This window comes from Lolium rigidum, chromosome 6 (genome assembly GCF_022539505.1).
Source record: "Lolium rigidum isolate FL_2022 chromosome 6, APGP_CSIRO_Lrig_0.1, whole genome shotgun sequence".
NCBI classification, from domain to species: Eukaryota; Viridiplantae; Streptophyta; class Magnoliopsida; order Poales; family Poaceae; genus Lolium; species Lolium rigidum.
Window position 1 is genome coordinate 325,885,621 of NC_061513.1, and position 13,387 is coordinate 325,899,007.

Consider the following 13,387-nt stretch of genomic DNA (forward strand, 5'->3'; position numbering starts at 1 on the left):
AACTCCTCTGTTCATCTATATCCAGCAAAGAGCTTGTGAAATCCATGTTGCATGTCGCCTTGATTATGAAAGTGGGCCTAATGTGGTTAATTCCCTGTTAAGACTCCTAATTGAGGTATTTGTGTTTTGTGCAAATCGTTACCCCAAACATTGGTGTTTGGTGCAAAAAAATAGCATTGTTGTGGTTCTGTGCAAAAAAAGCCCCAACAGTTGGTGTGATCTGCTATTTCCTCACATATCTCCGCTGTGTCACCATCTCTCGCCCACACACATGACACAGCCTCGCTTGCTCCTTGGTCCATATACCGGTGCAGGCGCACAACGCACGTACCATGCACTCACCATGAACCAGCTCTGAGCTAGCGGGGAACCATGAAGTCGTCGTCGAAGAGCCACAGTCCAAGGATATCGTCGCCGCGAGCTCGCGGCACCGCGCCGCTGCCGGCGGAGCCGTGGGCTCTCGCCGGTGTCGACGACACGTGCGTCAACGACGTGGAGAGCTTCGCGCGCACCGTCGCGGCCGTGAAGTCCAAGCCCCGCCCGGACCTGCTCGCGAGCGTGCTGTCCCACTACGCCGCCAAGTGGCTCCCGGAGGTGGCCTCGTCCGCCTCCGGCCGCTTCCTGCTGCCCCCGGAGAGCCCTACCGCGACGTGGCTCAAGAAGCGTCTCCTCCTAGAGTCCCTCGTGGCCGCGCTCCCGCCGCCGGACGCCGCGACCGACGACGGCATCACGTGCGACTTCCTGCTCAGGCTGCTCCGGGCGGGGAGCATGGTCGGCGCGGACGCGGCGCTGCTGCGGGAGCTGGAGGCCCGCGCGGCGCGGCGGCTGGACCAGGCGTCGCTGGCCGCCGTGATGGTGCCGGCGTCCGGGCACGCGCCGGCGACGCTGCTGGACGTGCCGCTCGTGCTGCGGCTAGTGCGCGGGTTCCTCAAGGAGGGCGGCAAGGGTGCCGGCGGCGGCGCCAGCGCGAGGGTCGCAAGGCTGGTTGACGCTTACCTGGCGGAGGCCGCGCTCGAGGCCGGGCTGCGGCCCGCCGAGCTGGAGGAGCTCGCCCGCGCCGTGCCCGCACACGCGCGCGCCGCCGACGACGCGCTCTACCGTGCCGTCGACACCTACCTCAAGGTAACCGTGCATGCCACGCACTCCGCTTAATTCTGTTTCTGGTTTCATCTTCGGGTAGTGTTTCTTTCTCGATGCCGTTTGTACTTTTGGTCAATCGCCAGAAGACTGCATGAGAACCTGTGCTGTAGTAAGTACATTTGTTTTTGTGTTTGACCACTGCATTTTGCATGGGACGGTGCACCGGCGTGTCATATACAGTATTAATGTATCCGGCATAAATATCATACTGTACAGTAAAAAACAGTACTCGTACTCTGTTTCAATGAATACGACTTGTATTATTTTCGTTAGGTGTTTTTTTTTTAAAATAATCTATCAACAACTATAATATTCTACAAGTATCATATGAAAATTTATTTCATGATGTATTTAACTATATTGATTTTGTATTTTGCATGTTAATAATTTTTAGTAAAACTTGGTCAAACTTTACATGGTTTGATATAGCCATTGTCCATTTGAACGGAGGTGGTATTAACTAGTTATACACTTAGCGCCTAATGATACATACTCCCTCCTCCCTACAATATGCTGCGCATGATTTTTCATCCAAATTAAACTTTGCAAAATTTTACCAAGAATATACAAAATTATACTCACTCAGATCCATATTAAATTTTCACTAATACAGATGTATCTAGATATATTTTAGTGCTGGATACATCCATATATACTAGCGACAAGTAATATGAATCGGGGGAGTACAAACATTTACGATAGCAAATAAGTATAATTTAAAAATATATTTCATGAAAATTCTAATAATATTAGTTTGACATCGTATATATTCATAATTTTATCGATATAGATAGATTAATTTTACAAAGTTTGACTTTGACCAAACCTTATGTGCAATATATTTTCGGGCAGAAGGGAGTACTACATCTATTCCAAAAAAACAAGACATATATTTTTAGTCAAAAGTCAAAACATACTAAATATACACAAAATATCAATATTTATATTTAATAAATACACTAAGAAAATACATAATATGTTGGATCTATCGCTATAGATTTGGTAATGTAGATGTTCATATATTTGTCATTAAACTTAGTTAAACTTAGAAAATGTTGGTTTTAAAATAAATTTATATTTATATGCTTTGTTCTATGGTATGGTGGTAATACATACGTATTTGACATTCCTAGGGTGTACATAGTTTTGTTTTCTGCGTTAGCTTCGAACAAAAGACCAGTACATTTTATATGGAGTACTAGTTTACATTCTTCTTCTCATATGATGAGATTGTGCTGGAAACTCTTCTTATCTGATGGTGATACCATACTGGTTCGATCACTTTGAGCCTGATGGTGTGTTTACTTGGTGATGAACTATTCCACTTTTTTTGAGTGATGAAGAACAAATCTTAGGAAATAGGTCACGTGAGCTCCTACTGCTAAACAACAAAACATTACCTATTATCGAATTTGGCAGTCTGGTGCATTTTGTTCTCATCCACACTGCTGCGGATTCATCTCTAGATGGAGTTGTCACGAAAGATGTGCCTGCAACTGTTTCAGGAATATTGCAGACACGAGCAAGGCGCGGGCTTGTAGATTTCACCGAGCTGCCATGGCAGACGAGATTCATCTTTTGGTTTCGTGGGCCTGAGCCTGTATCCAAACTATAGCGGTTTCAAATCGAAGTGCGGCAGTGGAAATCTGCTCCATTGTTCTCTGCATTTTTTACAGTGTTGTCCCTGTCGACCCAAATCTTGGCATTGCTGCTGTTTGCAGAAGACAGATTCGCATGCCAGATTAATCATGCGGTATTGTCAATCCATCCATCGGAAACATCAGAAAGGGCAATCATCAATATGCTCATTCCTAAAGTTTGACGTGTTGGTAGAATATTAGGACGCAAAATCAAGATCACTAAGGGTGTGTTCGGTTTGGAGATGGGGTGGAACGGAATAGAACCGTTCCGCACCCAGAACCGGTTCCTGTGTTCGGTTGCAAACTGGAATGGAATGAAGTCGTTCTTCCAAATGAAATATTCCCTCTAGATCCGGAATGAAGTGGTTTCTCCGATTCGCCGGACGAGGTGGAACGGGTGACTGTCACACGCTGATTAATTAAGTTTAGCAATAATTAACCAAATTTAGTAATAAATTAATCAAGTTTAGCACTACCTAATCAAGTTTAGCAAATAATTAATCGAGTTTAGAATAATTAATCGGGTGACTATCTCAATTCTAAAACCGAACACATGAATGGAACCGTTCCGTGACAAAAAAAAATTATCCAAACCAAACACAAGGATGAAACGGTTCCACAATGAAATGGAATTCCACCCCATCAAAAAAAAAAAAAAAAAAACTAACACACCCTAAAAGATTCTCTATTTTCTGATCTCGTGGTTTCGGTCGATGTCGTACCCTTCAGGCACACCCAGGCGCCGGGAAAGAGGAGCGGAAGTCGCTGTGGAGGCTGATCGACGCGCGGAAGCTGTCGGCGGAGGCGGCCGCGCACGCCGTCCAGAACGACCGGCTGCCGGTGCGCTCCGTGATGCAGGTGCTCTTCTCGGAGCACGGCAAGCTGAACCGCCTCGCCGACCTGGGCGCCTCCTTCAGCGGTGCCAGCCAGGCGGCGGCGCTGGACCCCCATTCCGGCAGCGGCCGGTGCCCCTCCAAGCGCGAGGTCCTGGCGCAGCACCAGGAGATGCGCCGCCTGCGCGAGGACGTCGCCAGGCTCCAGGTTATTGGACATTTTCCAAACTCCGACAGTTCAATCTTGGATGCAGCATTATCATGTCGCCGGAGCTAACGAGGTTGGAGCTGCAGGTGCAGTGCAGCGCGCTGCAGGAGCAGGTGGAGAGGCTGGGCTCGGAGAGGAGGCGGCGCGGCGGCGGTGGCGGTGGGTTCAAGTGGACCACGTTCTGGTTCGGTGGCGGAGGCGGCGGCATGAGCGCGGACGTCGCGAGGATCGAGGAGTCGGAGAGCGGCATGGAGCGGCGGACGCCGGGGAGCGGGATGAAGGGCAGGGCCGGCCTGGCGACGCCGACGCCAACTCGGCGGACCCCGAAGTGGCGCAAGTCGATGTCGTGATTGAATCTGAAGCCGCCGTTGATGATTTACACTGGTGTTTATTCGTTTCTTCTTCTCCTTTGGTTCCTCTTTCAATTCTTCATTGGCGTTGGTGTTCCTGCTATGGCAGATCATGAACAAATGAATTTAAGTTTTGTTTTCACAAACCAAAGAACAGTTCTAAAGGCTCCAATCTGATCACATAAAGGTGATCACTAACCACAAATGTTCAGTTTCACTTGTTACAGGCACTAGAACTTCAAACAGCTGTCTGCAAGCTATGCCTCACTAACTTGTTGAGCTACAGAAGCAAATATTTTCCGAATATGATTTTTTTCACAGATAGGCAAATAGTTGTATACACACACACAGACACACTGATGTCTGATCACACAAGGGTGATCACTAGCCGCAAATGTTTCTCAAATCAAAGAACAGTTACAAACACTACAATCTGATCATACAAAGTGATCATACAAATGCCCAGATTCACATGTTACAGGAAGAACTTTGCGAGCTATGGATCACTTACTTGTTGTCCTGTTCAGCTAGAGAAGCAAGTGGTTTCTGAATATAATCTTTTTTTTCACAGATCAACAAATAGATGAACACACATATTCTGATCACGCCAGGGTGATCAGTAACCACAAATGTTTCGCATTTTACAGATTGGGCCTCAGACAGAATTCTGTCTTCTATGCCTCGCTAACTAACTTATTCAACTACATGAACAAATAATGGTAGTTCACACAAATGTAAACACATGTTGAAAAGAATAAACAGGGTGAGATTGCCTCATTTGTGTACTGCTTTCTTGAGAGCCTGCCTGCATTTGCTGAGGAACTTGTTGCTGCTGGTGGACACCGAATCCTCATACCCATATCTGCTGTCATCGCCACCGGCCACCTTCTGTTTCTCCACACCTCTTCTCATTCCCAGGATCTTTGAAGGCGAGGAAGGCAGAGATCGAAAACCCCTACCGCTGTCGGATCTAGGGAACCAAATCTTCTTTTCCACTTTCTCCTCCTTACTAGTTTCAAAGCTATTCCTGCATCTTGGAGTGCCACGGTGAGAAGCGGTCTCGGCACGGACGTCGACGATTTCTTCAGAAAATTCAGTGATCCCATCCCTGCAGTTCCTGTATCTTGGAGTGCCATGGTGAGTAGCTGTCTTGTTGCCGCCATCATCGACGATTTCTTCAGAACATTCAGTGATCTCATTCCTGCAGCTCTCGTCGTCGTCATTGATTCTGCTTTGCACTTGCTGCTCATCCGAAGCATCCTCCTCGCTACCACCGTGTTCTTCCGAAGAATGGTACACTTCATTTCCTTCTTGCTGGTCCTCCATGAGCATATGAAGCCACTTATCCACATTGCCTTTACCACTGTGGTTCATGTTTTCATTGACTTCTGATCTGCCAACACGTCGAGGATGAAGAGCGTGATTCTTTTGCAAGGGTAGTGACTGCTCTGTGGGATACCTTGGCATTCCATATGCGCCGCTCGCTCTGTATGGAGGACTTGGTGGAACCGAGGAGGCCCTTGGCAATGAGACTGTCTGGCTTGCATAAGATTTTTCAGTCTCGGACTCAAGCATGGCTGCCTTGCCCCTATTATCTCTTGACCTGATAGGCGTACCACCAACAACCCCCCTTGATGCCATGGTTTCCTTTCTTTCCCTTCCCCTGCTTCGATGCCCTTCTCTGATCGCAGATTGTTCTAGCTTCTCCCTCACTGACGCTCTTCCTCTTTCAACGTAACATGTGTTATTCTCTTCAGTGGTGATGAACCTCCTTGGGAAGTTAATCACCTTGGAAGATTCATTGTTGACATAACCCATTGCTGAAGATTCTACTCCAATTTCATCTTCCTCCAGGGAAACGTATGCATCTGAATTCCTCTGATCCTGCTCCAGGAAAACTCTCAGCTCCTGCTTCAGGGGGCTGCTCCTGAATCTTCTTTCTGGCAAGTACCTTGCACTCTCACAGTGCCTTTCCTCTTGAATTTCATCATCGACCCGGTACCTCTTCCTTGCTTGATCAACGAAAGGCTTCACCTGCCTCTCCAGATCATCCTTGTGCTGGTACTTCTTGCGGAGCTCGGTTTCAGAGGAGTCACACATTGCCCTCTGGGCCTCAAGTCTTGCCATCAGAGTACTAGTTGCAGCCTGGTTCAGCCTAAGCTGTTCCTTGTACACAACACTCCTGCATTTTGAACCAAAGTTACAAATTACCACCATTTCAGATTGAAATACAAACTGTCAGCTGTAGGTTGTCTGTTCATAAGAAGATGATCCTTACTGGTGCATGGCGTCTCTGATCATCTTCTCCAGCACGGCCTTGTAGTTGGACTGGGCATCCGCCAAGCGGCGGCACTTCTCCACTCGTCGACGCCTCTTGATCAGCTGCGCCTCCAGGTCCTGGATGGCCACCCTGTCCTCCTCAGTCTTGTGCTGCATCTCGGTCACCTCGTCCTCCAATTCGGCGAGCTCCGCTTGCTTCTTCTTGGACTCCTCGCGCTGCCTCAGCGAGTCCCTGGCCATGGCGATGGACAGGTACGGGTTGCTGATGTAGCCGTCGACGTCTGGGTTGTTGTTCTCTTTCGCCCCGTGGCCGTGCGCCGCCGAGTTCTCGTCCTTTTCGCCCGAGAATTTCTTGGCAGCTGCAGCAAGAGGTCTCAGTTAGTGCTGGATCAGACGCAACAAAAGCAACGAAATGCAAGGAACTCTCTGAAAAAAATGCATACCGATCAAGGGGTAACTGGACCTGACCGGCCTGTTGGCGTCGAGTGATCTGAGCACGGAACTGTCGGAGCCCCTGGCGGAGACAATCGCGGCGGGCGCGAGGCCGACCTTGTTCTTCATCTCGGAGAAGTGGTGCGGGAAGGCGTGCGCCTCCACCGCCTGCACCGCGCTCAGCTCCTCGCCGGCGCCGTCGGCGAACAGGAAGGCGAACGCTCTGTTCCTGAAATCGGCGTTCTTGGAGGCGAAGATGGAGAGGAAGTGGTTGACGGAGATGCCGAGCTGCAGATCCCACCAGGGGACGAGGAACTCGAGCTTGTTGTGCTTCCTCCTGGACACCTGCAGCTGCACGATCCGGAGGTTGCTCGGGACCGTGCGCCCTCCTCCTGCGTGCGCAAATTCAGAAGTTCAGAACCATAAATCCCGGATTCCCGGGAGAAACGAAACCGGTGGGGGGTGAGGTTGTTCTTCTTCTTACTGGCGCAGGGGAACCAGTGTGCGACGTCCCACGCGAGCGGCGATGCGGAGTCGGCGTGGAGGTAGAGGACGTTGCCGTGTGCGTCGACGCGGAAGAGCGCGGGGTCGAATCCGGCGTTGCCGAGGTGGTCGAGCTGCTTCCAGAGGAGGTTGGCGAAGCCGCGCGGGTTGGCGGTGGGCGCCGCGTCCGGGTCCAGCACCGGGAACGTCTCGTTCAGGTCCTTGGCCCGCAGCGCCTGCGCAGCGACACGGATTCGATCGGAGTCAGACCATGGCGCCATGGGTGGGGGATCGACCGGATTCGAGCGGTGCGTACCTCGTGGGGCTGGAGGACGTAGGGGAGGAACGCGTGCGGCGGGCCGTGGGCGTAGGGGAGGCCGAGCGCGCCGGCGGCGCCGCGGCAGAGCCTGGCGTACGCCTTGGGGTACCCCAGCGCGTCGTCCACCGCCCTCTCCTCCTCCGTGAACGCCACCATCGATCCAGTCTCCCTCCTTCGGACTCCGGCGAGATGGTAGTAGTACGTGGCAGAGCTGCTGCGTCGGGATCAGGTGGCACTGTGGTGAGTGCGGTCGGGGGCGGCGGAGGAGTAAAATACAGCTGAGTTATTTTGCTTTCTTCCGGAGGAGCGTTGCGCTGCGTGCAACGGTCGAGAGGCCGCTCGAGATGGACGGCGACGGGGCAGAGAGCCGTTGGGGATGGTTCAAACTGGGCACGTCACGTGAGGGGCACGTTGCGGTGGGGCGGGTGAGGCTGGTCGGTGGGGACGGACGGCAGGGCGCCATTTTTTTCTCGTCCGATCTCCGATCGGGCACTGTGATTACCTACAGAAAGTGTACAGCTGGAGTTGTACTGGTGGACTAGTGTACGAGATAATAGTTGGTGGTATCACTTCTTTATGGCAGTGATTAATGTGGGAGCAATATCTTGATGACTTGCCATTGATTCTCCTCCGTGCATGTCTCGCAGGTACAAAACAGCACAGCTCAGAGGGACTGCGGTTGTTCAGCCGAATTTAATACTACTAGTATATATCATTTAGAAAATCAAACTATAAGTTTTTATCAAAAATCATTAACATGTAAAATATACAATCGATATCATTACTCAAAAAAATCATATGGTATCTACAAAATATCATAGATTCTTCTATAAGTTTGGTTAGACTTTACTTGGTTTCACTTTTCAAAAAAATATAAGCCTTAAACCTTGGGATGAATGTGTTGGAGATAGTGCCCTAGAGACAAATAGTAATGGATATTTATTATATGTCAAATGTTCATAATTAGTTAGGTATGTCGATGGAATGGTTGACGCATATGTTATCAAGAGCGGGATTTATTCCGTCCATGTGACGGCAAGATACTTTTATAAGGGCCCACTCGGTGAGATAACATCCATGGAAGCTACGCAGGGCATGGCTATGTCATGGGGATGTGATCACATGTGAACGAGTGAAATAGCATTTTCGGTAATGAGACTGAACTAGGTATCGAGATACCGATGATCATGTCTCGAACAAGTGCCGGTATCAAATGAATAAAAGGAATAAGATTAATTGCATAGGTTCAACTGACGACCATGTCTTTGTGGAATACATGGTGATCGCAATGGTTCTCCAGACCCCCCTAGTGATCATATGGTCGGTGACCTAGTAACGATTCATAGCTATGATATTTCCGAACCATATGTAACATACTTAAGGGTTCAACGAAACTAAAGATAGTTTTTGATTTATCGGAGTTGAGAGATATACCTATAATATGGTTCCGGAGAAGTCCGAAAGATGTTCAGAATAGTTCGGGAGGTGTCTCGGACTAATGGAAATTAAAGGATATGTTTAATATGTTCACTTGATGAATTAATGTATTAAAATATATTTAATTTAATAAAAAATAAATTTTTATTTAATTAAAAAGGGCATCCCTATTTTATTAGTCCCCATATGGAAGGGGCCAAATAAACGAAAAAGGAAAAAAGAAAAAAAAGGGGGAGAAGGGGTGGCCGGCCCACCCGGGCGGCCGAACGAGCGGGCGGGGGGCACGGGCCAACCGGCTGCCCTCCTCGCTCCTCTATGGTTTAGTCCCACCTTGCCTCCTTATGTTGACTAGTCCCTCCTTGCCCCCTATATATAGTGGTCAATTGGGGCAAAATAAATACGCTAAAATAGAGAAATATCTCTCTCTAGTTTCTGACTCCGTGCGGTTCCCCGAATAACTGTACAAGGCGGAGACAACTTCACCCGGTACACATAAACGTTGCCAGGATCCGGATCCAAAAGATCTACTTTTACAACTTCGCTGGATCGGAGTCGAGAGCGTCGTTGAGCACCGTACGTGTGCGAACTACGAGGTGCTGCACGTGCGACACTCTACGTTGGGGAGATGACTTCTTCACGACCCTATGCGAGGACTGCTCGTCTACATCATCCATGTTCTAGAGAATGTTAACCGCTATTGGTCTACGAGGGTACGTTACCGATATCACCTCAGTTACTGCACTACTACATAGATAGATCTTGAGCGTATCAGTGTTCGTATTAAAGTAGGAATTTTTTGTTTTCTGGTGCGAATGTGATGTTTTAATACCGTACCGCGGAGAGTTGCCACCCAGTAGATTTCGAAATTAACGGCAAATTGAACCAAGTTTTCAACTGCACCCGCGCCGTCCCCTGCGGCCGCCCCGTGCCCCGGCCGTGCGCCTCCCCCCCCCCGGTGCCGCCCTCCTGCCCCCCCCCCGCCGCCCCTGCGCCGCCCCGGCCGCCGCCCTCCCGCCGCCCGTGTGCCGGCCGTGCGCCGCGCCCGCCCCCGCGGCGGCCGTGTGCCGCCCCTGCGCCGCCCCGCCGCCGCTCCTCCGCGCTGGTCGTGCGCCGCCCTGCGCCGACCGTGCGCCGCCCCGACGCTCGGTCCCCGCGCCGGCCGCCGCCGCCCAGCCGTTGCCCCAGCGTCGGCCTCGCGCCGGCCCCGCGCCTCCCTGGTCGGATTTTGCCAGATTTTGGTCCTATTCCGGAACTCCTCCGACGGAACCGCACTGTTTGGAGCCGAAGATTCTGTAGGATAACGTTGCATAGAAAACAAAAATTTTCCTACCGCGAACACGCAATCCAAGCCAAGATGCAATCTAGAAGACGGTAGCAACGAGGGGGTATCGAGTCTCACCCTTGAAGAGATTCCAAAGCCTACAAGATGAGGCTCTTGTTGCTGCGGTAGACGTTCACTTGCCGCTTGCAAAAGCGCGTAGAAGATCTTGATCACGATCGGTTCCGGCGCCACGAACGGGCAGCACCTCCGTACTCGGTCACACGTTCGGTTGTTGATGAAGACGACGTCCACCTCCCCGTTCCGGCGGGCAGCGGAAGTAGTAGCTCCTCTTGAATCCGACGGCACGACGGCGTGGTGTCGGTGGCGGTGTAGAAGTCCGGCGGAGCTTCGCTAAGCTATGCGGGATGTGGAGGAGCGGGCGGCTAGGGTTTGGGGAGAGGGGGGCGCCGGCCACTAAGGGGTGCGGCCACCTTGGTGGTTCTTGGGGTGGCCGGCCCCCTCCCCTTGGTCCCTCATTATATAGGTGGAACCCCAAGAGGTGGTGTCCAAGTCTTCGAATAAGACCCGAACCAAATCCTTCCATAGGAGGGGGCAATCCTAGCCCAACTAGGACTCCCACCCAAAGGTGGGATTCCCACCTCCCATGTGGGGGTGGCCGGCCCCTAAGGGGAGTCCACTTGGGACTCCTCCCCCACTAGGGTTGGCCGGCCATGGAGGTGGAGTCCCTTGTGGACTCCACCTTCCTTGGTGGTTTCTTCCGGACTTTTCTAGAACCTTCTAGAACCTTCCATAGAACCTTCCGCGACATTTTATTCACATAAAATGACATCCTATATATGAATCTTATTCTCCGGACCATTCCGGAACTCCTCGTGATGTCCGGGATCACATCCGGGACTTCGAACAAATATTCCAACTCCATTCCATATTCAAGAACTACCATTTCAACATCCAACTTTAAGTGTGTCACCCTACGGTTCGTGAACTATGCGGACATGGTTGAGTACTCACTCCGACCAATAACCAATAGCGGGATCTGGAGATCCATAATGGCTCCCGCATATTCAACGATGACTTTAGTGATCGAATGAACCATTCACATACGATACCAATTCCTTTTGTCACGCGATATTTTACTTGTCCGAGGTTTGATCTTCGGTATCACTCCATACCTTGTTCAACCTCGTTTCTCGACAAGTACTCTTTACTCGTACCGTGGTATGTGGTCTCTTATGAACTCATTCATATGCTTGCAAGACATTAGACGACATTCCACCGAGAGGGCCCGAGTATATCTATCCGTCATCGGGATGGACAAATCCCACTGTTGATCCATATGCCTCAACTCATACTTTCCGGATACTTAATCCCACCTTTATAGCCACCCATTTACGCGGTGGTGTTTGGTGTAATCAAAGTACCTTTCCGGTATAAGTGATTTACATGATCTCATGGTCATAAGGACTAGGTAACTATGTATTGAAAGCTTATAGCAAATAACTTAATGACGAGATCTTATGCTACGCTTAATTGGGTGTGTCCATTACATCATTCATATAATGATATAACCTTGTTATTAATAACATCCAATGTTCATGATTATGAAACTAATCATCCATTAATCAACAAGCTAGTTTAAGAGGCATACTAGGGACTTCTTGTTGTCTACATATCACACATGTACTAATGTTTCGGTTAATACAATTATAGCATGACATATAAACATTTATCATAAACATAGAGATATAAATAATAACCACTTTTATTATTGCCTCTAGGGCATATCTCCTTCGATCTCCCACTTGCACTAGAGTCAATAATCTAGATTACATTGTAATATACCTAACACCCATGGCATTCGGTGTTGGTCATGCTTTGCCCTAGGGAGAGCTTTAGTCAACGGATCTGCTACATTCGGATCGGTGTGTACTTTGCAAATCTTTACTTCTCCATCTTCGATGTACTCGCGAATCGAGTGGTAACGCAGCTTGATATGCTTCAGCCTCTTGTGTGACCTTGGCTCTTGTGCATTGGCGATGGCACCCATGTTATCACGGTAAATGATTAATGGGTCCAATGCACTAGGAACCACACCGAGCTCTACAATGAACCTCTTCATCCATACCGCTTCGATGAAGCCTGCGAAGCCGCTATGTACTCGATTCCGTTGAAGACTTCGCCACCGTGCACTCGCTTCGAGCTTGCCCGACTTACTTGCAGCACCATTCAATATAAACACGTACCCGGACTGTGACTTAGAGTCATCGGGATCGGTGTTCCAACTTGCATCGGTGTAACCATTTACAACGAGCTCTTGGTCACCTCCATAACAAAGAAACATATCCTTAGTTCTTTTCAAGTACTTTAGGATATTCTTGACCGCTGTCCGGTGTTCCATTCCTGGATCACTTTGATATCTGCTAGTCAAACTAACGGCATGTGCTATATCCGGTCTAGTACATAGCATGGCATACATGATAGATCCTACTTGCCGAGGCATAGGGGATATTACTCATCCTTTCTCTTTCTTCTGCCGTAGCCGGTCCTTGAGTCTTACTCAAGACCTTGCACTGGTAACATAGGTAAGAACCCTTTCTTACTTTCGTCCATTCTAAATTTCTTTAGAATCTTGTCCGGATATGTACTCTGCGATAGCCCTATTAGGCGTCTTGATCTATCTCTATAAATCTTGATGCCTAATATATACGATGCTTCACCAAGGTCTTTCATTGAAAAACTATTATTCAAATAACCTTTTACACTTGCTTAATAGTTCTATATCATTCCCAATTAATAATATGTCATCTACATATAATATCGGGAATGCTACGGAGCTCCCACTCACTTTCTTGTAAATACGAGGCCTCTCCATGACACTTGTATAAACCCAAAGTCTTTGATCACCTTATCAAAGCGTCGGTTCCAACTTCTTGATGCTTGCTTCGGTCCATAGATTGAACGCTGAAGTTTGCATACTTTGTCG

At 49.3% G+C, this 13,387-nt stretch overlaps 2 protein-coding genes across 2 annotated transcripts; one reads left to right on the top strand and one right to left on the bottom strand.

The window, feature by feature from the left end:
- Positions 1–372: 372 nt before the first annotated feature.
- LOC124659755 (coleoptile phototropism protein 1-like) lies at positions 373–4,171 on the top strand. Its single transcript, XM_047197573.1, has 3 exons — positions 373–1,122; positions 3,510–3,821; positions 3,908–4,171. Exons 1-3 carry the CDS (start codon positions 373–375, stop codon positions 4,169–4,171), a joined length of 1,326 nt encoding a protein of 441 aa, XP_047053529.1.
- A 774-nt stretch (positions 4,172–4,945) lies between these two features.
- On the bottom strand, positions 4,946–7,841 carry LOC124664734. Its single transcript, XM_047202182.1, has 6 exons — positions 7,683–7,841; positions 7,368–7,602; positions 6,895–7,275; positions 6,450–6,810; positions 5,332–6,353; positions 4,946–5,253 (listed from the first exon to the last, which is right to left on the bottom strand). The coding sequence occupies exons 1-6, from the start codon at positions 7,839–7,841 to the stop codon at positions 4,946–4,948; spliced, it is 2,466 nt and encodes an 821-aa protein (XP_047058138.1).
- Between the last annotated feature and the right edge of the window lie 5,546 nt (positions 7,842–13,387).

Coding starts and splice junctions, on each gene's coding strand:
- LOC124659755 (XM_047197573.1), top strand. CDS start 373: ATGAAGTCGTCGTCGAAGAGCCACAGTCCAAGGATATCGTCGCCGCGA. Junction 1,123..3,509: donor CCGTCGACACCTACCTCAAG/GTAACCGTGCAT, acceptor CGTACCCTTCAG/GCACACCCAGGCGCCGGGAA. Junction 3,822..3,907: donor AGGACGTCGCCAGGCTCCAG/GTTATTGGACAT, acceptor TTGGAGCTGCAG/GTGCAGTGCAGCGCGCTGCA.
- LOC124664734 (XM_047202182.1), bottom strand. CDS start 7,841: ATGGTGGCGTTCACGGAGGAGGAGAGGGCGGTGGACGACGCGCTGGGG. Junction 7,276..7,367: donor ACACTGGTTCCCCTGCGCCA/GTAAGAAGAAGA, acceptor TTGCGCACGCAG/GAGGAGGGCGCACGGTCCCG. Junction 6,354..6,449: donor ATCAGAGACGCCATGCACCA/GTAAGGATCATC, acceptor TTCAAAATGCAG/GAGTGTTGTGTACAAGGAAC.